The following is a 17,384-nucleotide window of genomic DNA, read 5'->3' as shown; positions in this document are numbered from 1 at the left end:
TATCTCTTTAGAAAGATGCCCCAAATGTATCTCTTTAGAATACAAAGAACTTAATATTCCACTCTGGGTCCTGAGACAATAGGAAAAGGTCTTCTTATCCCCTCACAGTAATAAGCAACTCCACTGTTTTGCTAATCCAGTGGTTCCCATCACTCAAGGTTAAATCCACACTCTTTTTTTTTATCATGACTCCCCAAAACCTGATGGAGCCCCAGCCTACCTGCTTTCCTAACTTCTCCACCCACTCTCCCATCCCTCACTTTGTTACAGCTGCTTTAGGCAACTGTTTCTAAAACAAATCAAACTTGTTTCCACCTGAGGACTTTTGCACCAGGGGTCCCTTCGGCCTGGTATTCTTTTCTCTCTGTAATTGCCTCCTTAAATCCAAGTTACTAAATTATTGATTTAGGTCACCCCAGACCATTCTAATTCATATTTCTGAATTACTAATTCAGAACATTATACTGCTAATTCCAGAGCATATATTCAGGGAGTAATGGAAGAAAGCATAATTCTTTAATGCACACACTCTCGATAAAGTAATATAACATCAGGAACACGTAGGTATAATCATTTTCTACTTTGTATGTGATGCTCCAAAGAATTCCAGTTTAGGTCTAGGAAATTGAGACTGACTTTTATGATATATGAAGTAATTATATAAACCCATTGGCTGCATCTAAAAGTCTACCTATCTTTGTGTTAAAATTTTACACTATTTAAGGCTTATCCCAAGCAGAAAATCCTGAGTAATAGGAGATCAAATAATAAAGTTAACACGGTAGTAGCAGTTTGCTTATGCCATCGATCAGGAGGTCGTGGATTTATCTGAAATTTCCTTTTCCTCTCCTTTAATATCATTAAATAGTATCTTAGTTATAGATGTAGTCTGGGGGTCAGGATGTCCAAACTTTGGTAGTGACCCATGGGTGAAGATGGCATCGAAGCATCAACGTTCCCCAGGCTCTAACTTGGCCTCACTTTCTCCCGAAATTATCTTGTGTTTTACGTTTTTATTGTCTGCCTCAACCGCAGGCGCCAGAGCTGTATCCCGCCACTAGATAGGCTCAGTCACTAAAAAGACACACCAACATTCAATTCACACTGCGCGGCCCGCTCGCCCTCACTGCGGTCCCCACCAGGGGGCGCGGAGTCTTAGGGGCGGCCTCTGAGGGGCCCGCGTGCGAGGCCCTCTGGGAAGTGTAGTTCACGTGCCCGCCACGGCTCTGGGGGTGCGGGAGCGAGGCTCCGGGTGCGCAGGCGCACTTCTGGCTCTACCTCGCCGCTGCGGCCATTGTCCAGCCCAGTTGCGGCGGAGGCCGCTTTGGGTAGCTAACCCTTCTGCAGAAAAGACCTGAAGAGAACAGAGCCTGCGGCGGTGGTCGAGGGCCGACCTGAGGCCCTGGGTAGGCCTGAGGTCACAAGTCCTGAGCCCCCTGGAGGCGCTGATTCGGAGTGCGCGGGTCGGCGCCACACTTCTCACGGGTTTGAGGGGTGTCAATTGGGCCTCGCCCACCATCCTGCGGGTGTGACTGGGCGTGGCTGGAGGGGGTTGTCCGAGAAGCCGCCAAGCCCCAATTTGGGGGAGGAGGGGCGGCTGGCCCTGACGGGATCCGCCCTCCTCCCCACCCTCCCGGCCGAAGTGGCTGGGAGCGCGGGCAGAGGCGGCGCGGGCAGGGTGGGGATCCTGGTTGCAGCCTGGTGAGTGCGCGCTGTCCTCTCTCCGCAGCCGCTGTCCAGGAGCCCGCCCCGCAGAGGCAGAAATGGCCCCCAGGCCTCCGATGGCCGCGCCCCAGGTGAGCCGCTGGTTCCGAACCTCCCGGGGCATCCCATCCAGCGGTGCTCTGGGGCGCTTTTGGAACAGTCATTGTTCTAAAGACTCCCATTCCTGGCTCGATTGCCGCTCCGAGCCCCAGGCACGCAAAGTCCCAGGATGTCCAGAGCCCGTGGGGAGAAATTCCCAAAAGTCTGGCGGCACTGTGGGTTAGAGGAGACCACGGTGGTGCAATCCTGTGAGAGGAGTTAAGGTTAAATGTGTTGGGAAGTCCCGAGTACTGTGCTAGTTCTTTGAACTCTGTTAATGAGGAATGGAGAGGGTGGGGTGACAAGATAGGAGATTGTAGAAGAGGAAGTGACAGTGAGTGAAAAGAGAAGAACCCCTTCTGATCCAGAAGCTCATCAGGGGGCCAAAGAAACCTGATGAAAATATGCCTAGGAAGAGGTTGGTGATGGGGCTTTCTTGGGCAAGACCAAAAACAACAAAAGAAAACAAAAACCACCAGAGTTAACCAGCCCCGGGATTTTTTGTGGCCTTTTCTGCTTTAACAAAGGTCTGATAGTGCACACACGCATCTCCAGATGTCAAAGCCTTTGCTTTAATTAATATGAGGCTGATTTGTGAACTCATTTGTTCTTGTGACAGAGTGCATTTTCTAGAAACATCACAACTCAAGAGTATCCATTAATTTACATAGAGTATATTGGTGAAAAATATATCCAGATTTTATCTGGTTCTTTTAGTCCATACTCTTTAGAATTAAGGAAAAATTGTAAATTATTGTTGGTGTATGAGACAATCAAGATCAATCCAGTAAAAAGTACCAACTACTAATGTCCTTTAAAAGCCATTTACAAAAAAAGAAAAAAGAAAGAAAAGCTTACCGTAAATTAAGCACACGAAGTATGCTTAAATACACCTGTGTTCTTTTACTGCTTGTTATAATTTTGTTTTATAAGCCTTATGGAGTAAGACAGGTGACAGTACTAGAAATAGTTATTTATTTAGTTTGAGTAATCATTGTTATCACCTTTTCAGTGTTTCCTCTGTAGGCTGAGAATTAGGATGGCTTAATATTTCATCTGGGGGATGGCTCTTTCTGAAGGAGTGTTGCTCCCCCCCCCTTTTTTTTTTTTAGAAACCTAAATGTTTATTGCATGTACTAAGAAGGGAAGTTGGAACATTAAGGATAGAGACTACACTCAAGGCTTTTAATATGACAGTCTTAATGAATCAAATACACCATGAAATAATAGATTATCATGAAATAAATAAGCCAACTACTAATTTAAAAGTGAGTAACAACAATTAAGGAAGAACTAATTTCATAGTAACAGTTATTCCTGCCAAAGAGCATTTTCATCTTTAAGAAAACAAGTGGTTATTAAATTGGAATGGGTGTCTATTAAGCATTGTTAATATAAATTATATATTTTAGGAATAGCAGATTATCTTCCAATTACAGATTCTCTTTCTTATTTTCAGACACTACTCAACCTACAAGTGACAAATTATCAATATTGTAGGAGGGCTTTTTAGGGGGTGACAGTGGCTATGTGTTCTAAGCAGTGAATTTTAAGCCCTCTTTAAACTTTACTTTTAGAGCTATACTTCCTAAGCACTCTGGCTAGCGATATTTTCCTGGAATTTTTGATGGTCTCTTGAGTTATCTAACTCAGTCTGCAGGTGATGACTGGAGATGAGGGACAGGAAAGAACAGAACACTGGCCCTAAGTGGGGCTTTTTAGGCAGAACTTTCCTTTATCAGTGGTTTTCCTTCTTTGAGCATGGTCCTCAGGGGAATGCAAAGATGAGTGGGGGTAGAGTCTCACACAGAAGTATAGCACAAGAGAGGTGGAGTTCCCTGTTGTTGCAGAGGTCCAGAGACTGCTGTGAATTCAGGGAGGAGATAAGAAGTTCTGCCTGTGGAAAGGAATCAGTGGAGATGCCACCTATGAATAGAAATGGAGTCTAAGCAGGTGAAAATAAGGGGGGTAAGAGTAGAGCTGACTGACTTTGTGTGTTAGGGGAGTTGAGAGGTAAGACCTGTGACAACAGATGTGGGCTGCAGGCAGCAAGTGGATACTAAGGAGCTTGTACTTTTTTATTTTTGGCCTTATAACCCATTCACTCATTTATTTATTCATTCAACAGATAAATCATTGAGCCCCTATTATATGTCTGGGCACTTGTCTAGGCAGTTGGGATACTTCAATTAATACAATTATAAAGGACTTTGTTCTTATGGACCTTATATTCTAGAAAGAGAAGAGAGTTGGAAGAATTCAGTAACTAAGTACATTTTATAGTATTCTAGAATAGTTTCACAGAAAAAAAGAGAAAGGTAAGAGGGAAGGTAGGGGACTTGTGATAGGGGTACAGATTTTGGGGGGGGGGGAGTACTGGGGATTGAACTTGTGTGGTTTACCACTGACCTATATCTCCAGCCCTTTTATTTCTTATTTTGACACAGGCTCTTGCAGAGTTGCTGAGGGTCTTGCTAAATTGCTAAGGCTGGCCTTGAATTTGTGATCTTCCTGCCTCCACCTCCCAAGTGGTAGGATTACAGGCAAGCACTATCATGCCCAGTAGGGGTACAATTTTAAATAGCAAGGCTAAGGTAAACCTTATCCTTCCTGAAACGACATCTGAGCAGATTTAAAGGAGGTGAGGGAATTAAGGATGCAGACATCTGGGGGAAGAGTGCAGTGGTTAGAGGGAACAGCCTAATGCAGGATGTGTCTGGTTTATTCAAGGAGCAGCTAGGAGACCAGTATAGCTGGAACTGATTTTAGGCAGGGAGCTAGTATAACTTTAAATATTGCCATGACTGATGAGTCATAGGAGAAAGTTTGAAAGTTGGAGCTCCTTTAGAGAGGTGTTTTGGTAGGTGTATTGACAAATAGCCAAAGTGTCTCCACCTGAAGTAGGAGTGAATGGGAGCAGAGATGGAAACAGTGGGATGCTCTTAGAATTAGTAGCCTCTAGGATTGTGAGTAGCTTTATCAGTGTAAACACTCTGCATCCGTGTTCTCCTTCTTTATATATATATATATATACATATATATATATACACACACACATATATACATACATACTACATTTTCAGTTAGGGAAAATAAAAAGGTGTTTTCCATTCACCAAAACAGTAAGAAATGATTGAGAGTTCTAACTTAATGGGGAGGGGCCAAAGACTGGTCTCTGCTGACTCAAGATTCTAACAGCTCTGTGGTTAGATCATCTAGTTGACCAGACCCAGGAAAACGTGGTCTATGTCACCCAAATTCAAGACAAGATGCTCCAGGGCCATCAGGGGAAGCCAAGTCACTTCTTGATCAGGTTAGGATGATTTCTGGTCAAGAATGTTAGAGCTCCTTCTATTCCTTTCCCAGCTTCCTTCTGAGCTAAGAAGTGGAGCTGGTCTTTAAGCCTTAGGTCAAATATACCTTCTCTTCCCTCTGTGCATTCCTAGAAGAACTAGCTATGCATGCCTATGATGTTACTGTTCTTACATAGTATAGAGTGGTGTGTTTCCCCCATCAGTTTCAGGCTTTGAGCCCTTGAAGGGCAGGGCCATCTGACTCCTCCTTTCTATTGCTTACTTCAGAGTAATCTTGAGGTAGGTGGGTATAATGAGTGAACATTCAGAACAACTAACCCCCCAGTGGCAGTTTTATACTTTCTGCATTGTGGTTTTGATTTGCAACTTTCTAATGATTAATGAAGTTGAGCATCTTTTCATATACTCATTGGCCATTTGCATACCTTCTTTGGAAAAAATGCTTATTCAAGCTTTTTTCTTGTGTGTGCGTGTGTGTGTGTGTGTGTGTGTGTTTGTGTGTGTGTGTGTGGTGCTGGGGATTGAACCCAGGACTTGGCACATGGTGGGAAAGTGCTTTAGTTATGAGCTACATCCTCAGTCCTTTTTGAGTCAGCATCTCCATAAAGTTGCCCAGGCTGGCTTCGAATGTGATCCTTCTACTTCAGCCTCTCAAATAGCTGGGATTGCAGCTCTCCTTTGCTCATTTTTTTTTTTCAGTTGGATTGTTTGGTTTTTTTGTTGAGTGTTAGGTGTTCTCTGTACATTCTGGATATTAATTTCAATACAATGGTGTTTTAATAGAAAAAGAGGCATTTGTGATCCCTCTTCTTTAGTGCCTCTGTATTAATGATTTGATGAATTTCCTTCTTTTCTCTCTATTCATGTTTTTTCCTTTAAACATTTCAATTATTACATTTAAATTTTTATTTCAGCCAGATGCAGTGGCTCATGCCTGTAATTCTAGAAGCTAGGGAAGCTGAGACAGGAGGATTATAAATTCTCAGCAACTTAGTGAGGCCCTATGCAATTTAATGAGAGCCTGTCTCAAGAAAAACGGTGTGTGGGGAGCCAGGCACGGTGGTACATGCCTGTAATCCCAGCCGCAGGGGATGCTGAGGCAGGATGATCAGGAGTTCAAAGCTAGTCTCAGCATGGTGAGGCACTGAGCAACTCAGTGAGACCCTGTCTCTAAATAAAATACAAAAAAGGGCTGGGGATGTGACTCAGTGGTTGAGTGCCCCTGAGTTCAATCCGTAGTACCAAAAAAAAAAAAAAATGGTGTGGAGGGAGGCTGGGAATGTGGTGTAGTAAGTGCCCCTGGGTTCAATTCCTGCTACCAAAAAAGAATAAAATAAAAATTTATATCATTTTTATGAGGATTTATCTTTTTCTATCAGTGTTAATAGCAGTATTATATTGTTTTGCATGAATGTACTAAAAGTTACATAGCCATTTCTTTTTTTAAAAAATAGTTTTAGTTACACATGGACACAATATTTTTTAGTTATACATGGACACAGTATCTTTATTTATTTTTTTATGTGGTGCTGAAGATCAAACCCAGTGTTCTGCCACTGAGCCACAACCCCAGCCCTAGAAATTTCTTTTAAGACATTTAAATTGTTTCTCCATTTTTTTACTATTATAAATAATACCGGATAATCCCATTTGATTATAGTAGATAATTCTTTCAAAATACCATTGGAAAAATTTTCATCTGTATTCTTTAGTGAAATAGCTCTCAGAGAAAGGGATCTCTGCCAGATTTTAGAGTCATGCTTAACTTAACCTTCATTTGTAGAAACATTCTGATAGCTTTTTTTTTTGGTATTGGCAGTTTAACCCAGGGGCACTTTATCACTGAGCTACATTTCCAGCCCTTTATATCTTTTTTATTTTTAGACAGGGTCTCACTGATTTGCTGAGCCTTGCTAAATTGCTGAGACTGGCTTTGAACTTGCTATCCTCCTGCCTCAGCCTACCAAGACACTGGGATTACAGGCATGCACCACCATGCCCAGTCACCTAAGGAACTTTTAAAAATGCTTGTCAGGGCCTCGGGCAATTTAGATAAAAGTTTCCCAGGTAATTCTATTCACTCTCAAAATGCTTGTGGTGGTGATTCTGAAATGAAGTCTGAGAAATTCTTGAGGGAGAAAAATTTGAGTAGATGGCGATAATTCTGAAGTGGAGAAGTGGACTAAAGGCTGGAGGAAGACATGGAGGTTGGAAGTTCTGGAAAAGCTCCACATAGGAAGGGAAAATTGAACTTGTTCTAGAATGATGTCTGGGAATTTTTGCCATATAGCTGAGGGAAGAAAGTACACTGTGATCAGAATGGGATGTACAAAGGCAAGGTGACACAAAAGAGAATATATTAGGGCAGAGTCCATGTGGTAGAAATATGAGGTGTTATGGCAGGAGGGCAAAGTCTGAGAAAGACGAATCAGTAGTCTGGAAAAGGGTGAACTGAAGCAGAGATCTAGAATAATCTATAACAACATTGTCCCAAAGAAATAGGAGCTATATCTGTGTAGTTATTTTAATTTACTAGTTTTCAAAATGTGAAAAATAGCAGATAAAATTAATTTTAGTAATACATATATTTAACCCAATATATCCAGAATATTATCATTTCTTTATTAATATTTTAAAATTACTAAGGAGGTATTTTACTTTTTTGGTACTAAATCTTTGAAATCTTTTGTGTATTTTATACTCAACAAATAAGCTTGATGTAGTTAAGGACAGCAAGATCAGGATAACTACAGCCTAGTGCATGATAGCAGAGCTTAGATTTTATTTTTAATATAGTGGATACTATTGATTTTAGGCAGTGAAGGGCCAGGGGTTGTGATTCAGTGGTAGAACATTTGCCTAGCATGCATGAGGCACTGGGTTTGATCCCCAGCACCACATAAAAATAAATAAATATAATAAAGGTATTGTGATTTTAGGCAGTGAAACATCTATACTACAGAGTGCTGAAATGGTTCAAAGTAATAAGGTGAAATTATATATACTAGTATGAAAAGATCTTCAAGATACATAGTCAAATGTAAAAGGCAGGTTGCAGAATAATATGAAAGTCATGAAACATAACTTCTGTATGTATGTGTAAAATATGGACAAGAGACTTGTAAATGTATATACCAAACTGTTAAGAGCGATTGCTTCTGGAAAGCAAAATGGGATGGATTAGTTGTGGGGGTGAAAGAGGGCTGTCATTTTTCACTTGCCACTGTATTTGAATTTTTGTAACAGCAGAAGTAATTGGGCCTCAAGGTATCGGTGATTCTATAAACAGCCTTAGTTTGGAAGGAAAACAGGAAGATAGCTAAGTAGGGATATAGGGTTACAAGACAAATTGCCCCTCATGACTTTCTTGACAGATATACTAGATTCTTTGTAGGGTTATATAATTGACTAGCATATATAACCCAACACTGCAAACACATGATTACTGCTTCTGATAAATCCCACCATATGTTCCCAGTATTGCCATGGGAACATTTGTAGGGTTGATCCCTAGTTGAACAGGAATGTGATCTTGTAGGAATCAGTGACATTCAAAGATGTGGCTGTGGACTTCACCCGTGAAGAATGGCACCATGTGGACCCTGCTCAGAGGAACTTATATAGGGATGTGATGCTGGAGAACTACAACCACCTGGTTTCTCTTGGTAAGAATCACTTCCCTTGGTGTCCCTCCTGTTGGTGGGTCTTTCCTTTCTCAGTTGCTAAGGGTGTGGTGCTCATAGTCTAGGTAACTATGAGCAGGGTGTCCAGGGATTAGAGCTTATTTATGTCTTTAGGACTCACCTTTCTAGGATTTTGAGCCTTCTCTTAGGTGAAAAGTCTTTATTTGCAGAAACGGAAATAGGCACTTTGATTGCATGACTCCTTAAGTTGCACCTTTTTTTTCCTTCAGAGTTCCTGAGGATCAAGGACTAGTACTGATTATAGGAGGGTTCTTTGTCCTTGCACAAACACCCAAATCTTGTGTATTTACCCATGAGCAGGGTATCAAGTTTCCAAGCCAGAAGTGATCTTCAAATTGGAGCAAGGAGAAGAGCCATGGATATCAGAGGGAGAAATCCAAAGGCCTTTCTATTCAGGTAAATGAGTGAGAATTCTACTTGTGCAGACAGTGGCACAAGCTTAGGGAGGGGGCACCATCAGCAAGCTTAGGAACCTCTTAGACCTGCAGAGGAAGCTGAAGCCATCTTCTGAGTGACATCTATGCATGTCTGTCTTCTCCAATGATACCTCTCCTGAAAGTAGGTCTTAAGAGAAAATGGTACCCCTTTTTCTTCTCTTAAAGTAGCCTTTTACCCTAGCTCAGAAATACTATCTCTGCCTATCCTGCATCTGCCTGCTAGATTATATTTTCCTTGGGTATTCTCAGACTACCTTCATTATGTAGCAATCCTTTTTCTTACTCATTCAGACATGAATTGAACTTCCATATCTCTTCCTTATTTTGTCTTGTTGCTTTCACTGTTGGATGCTATGGACTTGTAGGAAATACCTCAGCCTTGATTTTTTCTTTATAACCTGCTTCTAGACACCTTTCCCTGGCCACATTCCTGAAACACCTGTCTTAGGAGCAACACTATCTTGCTTCCATCCTGTATTTATGCTGGTTGGATTCATTGCCTCCCTCTATATCCCTCTAGTACGTCCTTTCCCAGTCTCCTGGCTTGTGTGTGGGGCGGGGTTCTGGGTTTTAAGTCTGTGGTAGTCAGCTTTCTGTTACTGTAATGAAATGCCTGGGGTGATTGACTTAAGGAGAAAAGGTTTATTTTGGCTCACAGGTTTACAGGTTCCACTCATGATCAATTAGCCCTGTTGCTTTGGGTCTGTGGCAAGGCATCACATCATGACAGGAGTGTTTGGCCAAGTGGAATCACTCACTTCATCAGCCAGGAAGCAAAAGAGAAAGAGGAGAAGGCTAGGATCCCATGATCCCCTTCAAGGGCCTTTACCCAGTGACCTAAAGAATTCCCATTGGTCCCATCTCATAAAGATTCTATCACCTCCCAATAGCTCTACCCTGGGGACCAAGCCTTTAATACATGGGCCTTTGGAGGACACATAACATCCATACTGTAACAGGGTCTTTTGTTTTTGCCCCAAGTGAAGCCACTTAGGAATCTTCAGCCTTCTCTGCTTTCTTTCTCTGTGACCTTTCTAAAAAGTTGCCTGCCTTTGTGATAGTTGCAGCTCTTTATTCTATGCTCTGGACCCAGAAATCCTCCTTACTTGTACCCTGGTCATTTTTTTCCTTCTGACAGGACCTTCAGTTGGAAGTCTCATGGAGCTCATATTATCTTTTATGATCTTTCATCCCCAGTCAGCACATTTTGCTACCTTGCCCATTATTCATTTCTGCCTTTGCCTCTTAGAAACCACTGGGTTTTCTGATCCCTTAGGCCAGACACAATAATCAGTTTTTTTTTTTTTTTCTTTCAACCCAGGTTATTTTCCTCTTTTGTGAAGCATCTTCGATTTTCCTGTCTCTTAACTTCCACTGGTGGCATCCTAAATTATGCCTTGGGCTAAGATAGTATACTATAATTCACAGGTAGAATTTCTCACTGTCTTTTCTTTTTATAATCCATGTTGAATTGTTAAAACAATGGCTTTATCAAGATATAATTCCCATACTGTAAGAGTAACCTTTTCAAAGCATATAAGTCAGTGTTTTTGTGTGTGTGTGCATGTTTCAGAGAGCTGTGTAAACACCACTACTGTGTTGTACACTATATTATGCAAAAAGTTAGAATGTGCTCATCACCCTCAAAAAACTCATCACTCCAGAAACCCAGTAGCAACTCACAGCCCACTCTCCACTCCTCCCAGCCCCTGGAAGCCATTGATCTGCTTTCTGTCTATGCTGGACATTTTGTATAAATAGATTTATATAATATATGACTGGCTTCTTTAACTTGGTACAGTGTTTTCAAGGTTGATGCATGCTGCAGCCCATATAAATACTTCATTTCTTTTTATGCTGAGTTATTTCATTGTATGAATATGCCACATTTTGTTTAACTGTTCATCAGTTCATCGACCATATTGGTTTTTAATATATTATCTTCATAAATCTTTCACCTCTGACAAAACTTTCCTTTTATTTACTGTACTCATTATGAGGAAACAGAAGTTCCTTTAATTTTTTTATTAAATTATTTTTTATTCTAATTTGTTACACATGATGGCAGAATGCAGTTCATCTCATATACACATATAGAGCACAATTTTTCAAGACACTGATTGTAAACAAAGTATATTTCACACCATTCGAGTCCTCACACGTCCTCATACATGTCTATCTCATCACATCGTCTTTCCTACCCCCATGCCCCCTCTCTTCCCCTCTCTCCCCTTTGCCCTATCTAAAGTTCCTCCATTCCTCCCATGCTCCCCCCCTCCATCACCATTATGAGTCAGCATCCTCATACTGAAGAAAACATTCAGCCTTTGGTTTTGGGGGATTGGGTTACTTCACTTAGCATTATATTCTCCAACTCCATCCATTTATCTGCAAATGCCATGATTTAATTCTCTTTTAATGCTGAGTAATGTTCCATTGTGTATATATACCAAAGTTTCCTGAAGTTCCCTCAATTTAAAAGTTCCCTATAATATCTTCTAGAATTACCTTTCTGTTCCTACTAAAACAAACTCCCCTTAGTTTGAAATGAATAATGGGCAAAGTAGCAATTCCCCTTATAAATAGTATATGCTTTCCCTCATTAGGGAGTATGTTCTACCTCCCCAAAGCCATCTATTCTTTGAGTTCAGATTCAAATAAAACCTGATATACATTAATATATTTATTTCTTCCTTGGTCACAAATACAAGTTCTGTCCTCTCCACTATACAAACTCAGATTTATTTATATTTCTGTATATACTGTCTATTTGATTGACTATTATAGAATCTGGCTAGGGAGAAAACTTTCTCTTTCCTTAATTTCAATAAGCTTTCTTGAATGCCCCACTGATAAGGATTCTAAAAAAATACAAAGCATTCTCAGGCCTTAAGAATTTAGAATTGATTCTTGAAGGGTAAGGAATTTGAGGTTTAGCGGCTCTTAGTTGTTGTTTTTTCCCTTCTCAACATTTCATTTTGAAAAGTGTAAAATATATTGAAAAAAAAAGTACAGTGAACACAATATACCTACTACCAGAATTATCACATTCGTTGTCCTTTACAATTTTTTATTGTAAAGGACAACGAAATCTTTTTTCACATATCTGTTCATCTATCTATCAGTCCACTTTTTGATGCACTTCCAAGGAAGTTGCAGGCATGAGTACAATTCATCACTATATACTTCAGCATGCATATCATTAACTAGAGTTTTTTTTTTTTTAAGAAAATGTTACATACAATGAAATGTTTACCTCTTTTATGTACCATCCACATGGTTTTGACAGATGTATTCACCAAATTTCCATTTGTAAGGGCAGAAAGCTTCCTTTCCTTAGTTTTAAAAGCTTGCTTTTTTTAGAACCTAGAAATTAATTAATTCTCTGTTATTGGTATTCTGAAGTAAAAACAGACTTAGAGATTCATTTATATAGCCAACCAAAAAAAAGAAAAAAAAAAACTTTTTGGTCAAGAGAGGTGATTAATATAGAATCAGAGCTCTACACTAAAAGTGTAGCCCTAGTGTTAAGGACAAAGATGATTTGCTGCTGTGCAGTGGTGCATGCCTGTAATCCCAGCAGCTCAAGAAGCTGAGGCAGGAGTTTTGTGAGTTTTAAGCCAGCCTCAGCAACTTAGCAAGGTCCTAACCAACTAACTCAGGGAGGCCCTGTCTCTAAATAAAATATAAAAAAGGGCTGGGGATATTGCTCAGTGGTTAAGGCCCCTGGGCCCAATCTCTGGTACCAAAAAAAAAAAAAAAAAAAATTGCCTCTTGAAATTCTACTTTTTCTCAGTTTGTAGATTATAATTCTTGATCTTCAAGTATGTCATATATTCATTGACTGAAGATTTTTCTCTGCACTACTTGGAGACCTAGAACTTCAGAGGTGACTTGAAAAGAACTATGAAATGAATGTAGTAGGAAGGTGGATTTTGTGGTTGTTTGTAAAATGGACAGGAAACATGTAAAGCATACAGGATCCTACAAGATGGACTATGATCCTATTACATTTATATCTATGCCTACACTCATACTCACTTTTTCCTTTGTTCATTAACAAGCCCACCTATATGGGCTTTCCTAATTCACTATAGTCTTACCACACATTCTACATCTATAGTCTTCACTATCACCTCTCCTAACTCTTCCCTTCCTCATTTTGGGTCTTCACAGACTATAAGACTGTTTTCAAAACACAATCATGTATAATTTATCTCTTTCATTTCCTCATTTCTATTACAGTGGTTGGTTTTAACAGGAAGAATTAGGGGAACTTTTGCACTTTGCATTTCTTTCAGACTGGAAGACCAGGCCTGAAGCCAAATCATCAAATCTGCAGCAGGGTATATCTGAAGTATTCCACAGCACAGATGATTTCTCACATGCCACAATAGAAGACCCCTGGGATATTAGTAGCCAGTTAGAGGGGCATCAGGAAAACTGGAGGAGACATCTGGGGCCAGAAGCATCTACCCAGAAGAAAATCCCACCAGAGGGAAGTTTTGCACAAAATAAATCTGGTGAAGACTCTAGATTGAACACAGACCTGGTTCCACAACTGAACAGTCCTTCAAGCATAAGGCCTAGTGAATGTGAAACACTTGGAAGCAATCTGGGACATAATGGAGAGTTGCTTAATCAGAACAATATCCTTGCAAAAAAGAAACCCTATAAATGTAATAAATGTAGAAAAGCCTTTATTCACAGATCATCACTTACTAAACATGAGAAAACTCATAAAGGAGAAGATAATTTCCCCAATGGTACAGGTCAGGGAATTTATCCTGGAAAGAAACACCATGAATGTACTGACTGTGGGAAAACTTTCCTCTGGAAGACACAGCTTATTGAGCATCATAGAATTCACACTGGGGAAAAACCCTTTGAGTGCAATGTGTGTGGAAAGGCCTTCAGGCATAGTTCATCCCTAGGTCAGCACGAGAATGCTCATACTGGAGAGAAACCCTATCAGTGTAGTCTCTGTGGGAAGGCCTTCCAGCGCAGTTCCTCCCTTGTTCAACACCAGAGAATTCACACTGGAGAAAAGCCTTATCGCTGTAATCTCTGTGGGAGGTCCTTTAGGCATGGTACATCCCTCACTCAACATGAGGTCACTCATAGTGGGGAGAAACCTTTCCAGTGTAAAGAATGTGGGAAAGCCTTTAGTCGATGTTCTTCCCTTGTCCAGCATGAGAGGACTCATACTGGAGAGAAACCCTTTGAATGTAGTATATGTGGGAGGGCTTTTGGTCAGAGCCCATCCCTTTATAAGCATATGAGGATTCATAAGAGAGGCAAACCTTACCAAAGCAATAACTATAGTGTAGATTTCAAGCACAACTTATCTCTTACTCAAGATGAAAATCTACTGGCTGAAGTGAAATCCTACCATTGTAATGACTGTGGAGAAGACTTCAGTCACATTACAGACTTTACTGACCATCAGAGGATCCATACTGCTGAGAATCCCTATGACTGTGAGCAGGCCTTTAGTCAACAATCTGTTTCCCATCCTGGAGAGAAACCTTATCAGTGTAATGTGTGTGGGAAAGCTTTTAAAAGAAGTACAAGTTTCATAGAGCATCACAGAATTCATACTGGAGAGAAGCCCTATGAGTGTAATGAATGTGGAGAAGCCTTCAGTCGACGCTCATCACTTACCCAACATGAGAGAACCCACACTGGAGAGAAACCCTATGAATGTATTGACTGTGGAAAAGCCTTCAGTCAGAGTTCATCTCTTATTCAGCATGAGAGAACTCATACTGGAGAGAAACCATATGAATGTAATGAATGTGGGCGGGCCTTCCGAAAGAAAACCAATCTGCATGATCATCAGAGAATTCATACTGGAGAAAAACCATATGCTTGTAAGGAATGTGGGAAAAACTTCAGTCGAAGCTCAGCTCTTACAAAGCACCAGAGAATTCATACACGAAATAAACTGTAGGAACCCTATACTTAGGAATATATAGAAAGCTTTAGCTAAAATACTGTTCCAATTCAGTATTCAAGGATTTTTATTGGAGAGAAAGTTCAAGAATGTAATTTGTGTGTGTGTGTGTGTGTGTGTGTGTGTGTGTTTGTATGTTGTGTGTGGAGAAAATTTAGCACTAGACAGAATTTTATACAATAAATTAAAAGCTACATTCTCATATGTGATTAGAGGTGTTTGTAAAAATTACAAACAACATATATAGCCATTTGGAAATTATATTCCTTCACATTGGACTTTATAAAGCTTTTAATATGAGTATTCAGATCACCAACTTTGACAGCTTGACATGTAACTTCCACTGTTTACAGCCTTTAAAAAAACAAAAACACCCACAAAAACTGCTACACTAATGACAAAAACTTATTTTAAACATTGCTTGACAGTTGCTCTCAACTGCAATTGTTACATGAAATTCTCTGTGGAAACCAGTTCCACCTCCAAGAATTTACCACTTAAAGAATTAGGTAATTAGCCCAACCACTTCATTGTACAGATGAAGAGGACTGAAAGCCAAAGATTTGAGGTGGTTTGTGCATTATAGGATGGTACATCCTATAATGACAAAGCTTACTGGAGAATGGAGGTTTCCTGAGTCTTTGGCTCCATAGCATTGCTACTATGAAAGGGTATTCTGGAATTCAGAAGGCTTTAAAATAAATTTTAAAATAGATACCCATGGGTTGGTTGGGCACTTTGAAATTTCTAAAATCATAAGAGACAGCAAAGTATGCAAATTTGTTTCAAACTTACAAACATTGTAAGCTTACAAGCCAAAATGTTAACAGAAACTAGATAGTTGAATTATGGGTAACTTTTCCTTTTCCTGGTTATATTATACTTTCAGCTAACATGCCAGTTTTATGGAACTAGCAAGTCCTTTTATTGTACTTTTCATTGCACTCCCATGAAAAAAATCCTGCCCCGAGTTTCCTGTAGCAGATCAATGGGAAAACACCACCAAACTTGCAGATTTTTTTCCAAATTAATTTTACACTGCAGAAGTCCAGTTAACCAGTTACCTGTTGCCATAAATTCTGTCTTTTGACTCAGAGAAACAGCATGCTTTGGCTCATTGTGTGCAAAAGAATATTTTGCCATTACAAAAAAAAAATTGGCTTGTTTTAGCTGCATGGTGTTTCTCCATCTGAAAAGCTTGAGCTAAATATTAATCTCCCACTCTGACCCTTAATGGCCCCAAGTGCCTCCCCTAAGTTATCTGAAAAGAATTTCCAGAACCTTCATTGGTTAACATCGGTAGTGAAGACAAATTTGAATGCAACTGTGGACATCGATCCCTTCACGCAAGAGTCATTCCCCTGCAAGACAAGCAAGTTTCCCAGCCCTGATTATGATTCTCAGGGAGGGGTGAAATGAGTGGTGATGATGGTGAACCCTTCATACTTTATTCTCTGTGTGCCAGACGGCAGGAGTCAACACCCTTCTCTCATCCTCAATGAGGTAGCTCTTAAACAGTCTTCATTTTTTTTTTTTTCAGGGATAAATAAGCATGAGTGTTGAAATGTGGTATGTGAAGCCCAATGAGTGTGTCACCTATGAATCAAGATGCATAGGACATTCCATAGTAAATCTGCCTTTTCTAGATGTTAGCCCTTCAAAGAAACCTTTTTCTGTGACACTTGTTGCTTAGCACACACAATGTCAAAGCCATGCTTGTGTTGACACATAGTTTGATGATGGGTAATTCAGTCAGGTCCTCTCTGACCATGTGGTTAGGATGCCTGTCAGAAACTGTGCTGAGGGATAAGGGGTCCCTATATTGGACTGCTTGGAGGGAATCCCATGAATTGTAACCAATTGAGTGCTGCTTCACTGTTACTGAAGTTTATAAAAACTCAGTTCCAGAAGACCCAGAGGGAGACCACTAGTTTATGTGTGGAACAAGTCTAAATCTAAAGTTGATTCTCCATCGATTCTCAGCACATCTTCATTTACTCCCTAGGGAGGAAGCCAAGGACAGATGAGTGACTAATTGAGCAGAGGGCTTTCCTAATACAAGCAGTCATGCATGGTACACTTATGAATATCCAGTCTTTTAGGGCTACGTGAAATGCATCCTGTAACATGATTGTATTCTTTCAATAAATTGCCTTCTGAGTTGAATGGG

At 40.3% G+C, this 17,384-nt stretch overlaps 1 protein-coding gene across 6 annotated transcripts in view; it reads left to right on the top strand.

The window, feature by feature from the left end:
* The first annotated feature begins 1,248 nt into the window (after window positions 1-1,248).
* Zfp90 (ZFP90 zinc finger protein) overlaps window positions 1,249-17,384 on the top strand; it is a 41,628-nt gene continuing 25,492 nt past the window's right edge. For 2 of the 6 annotated variants that reach the window (XM_048792340.1, XM_048792341.1), the window contains exons 1-4: window positions 1,251-1,463; window positions 1,730-1,796; window positions 8,656-8,782; window positions 9,122-9,217. In XM_048792340.1, the coding sequence (XP_048648297.1) occupies window positions 1,764-1,796; window positions 8,656-8,782; window positions 9,122-9,217 (256 nt within the window). In that variant the 5' untranslated portion in view covers window positions 1,251-1,463; window positions 1,730-1,763. Of the gene's footprint in view, window positions 1,464-1,729; window positions 1,797-8,655; window positions 8,783-9,121; window positions 9,218-13,503; window positions 17,381-17,384 lie in introns of those variants that run through there. The other 4 variants (XM_015496160.2, XM_048792339.1, XM_048792338.1 and 1 more) reach the window with 4 other exon arrangements.

Source organism: Marmota marmota, unplaced genomic scaffold (genome assembly GCF_001458135.2).
Source record: "Marmota marmota marmota unplaced genomic scaffold, marMar, whole genome shotgun sequence".
NCBI lineage: Eukaryota > Metazoa > Chordata > Mammalia > Rodentia > Sciuridae > Marmota > Marmota marmota.
Note: the sequence above shows the minus strand (reverse complement) of the source record. Positions and strands in the feature narration are given on the sequence as shown.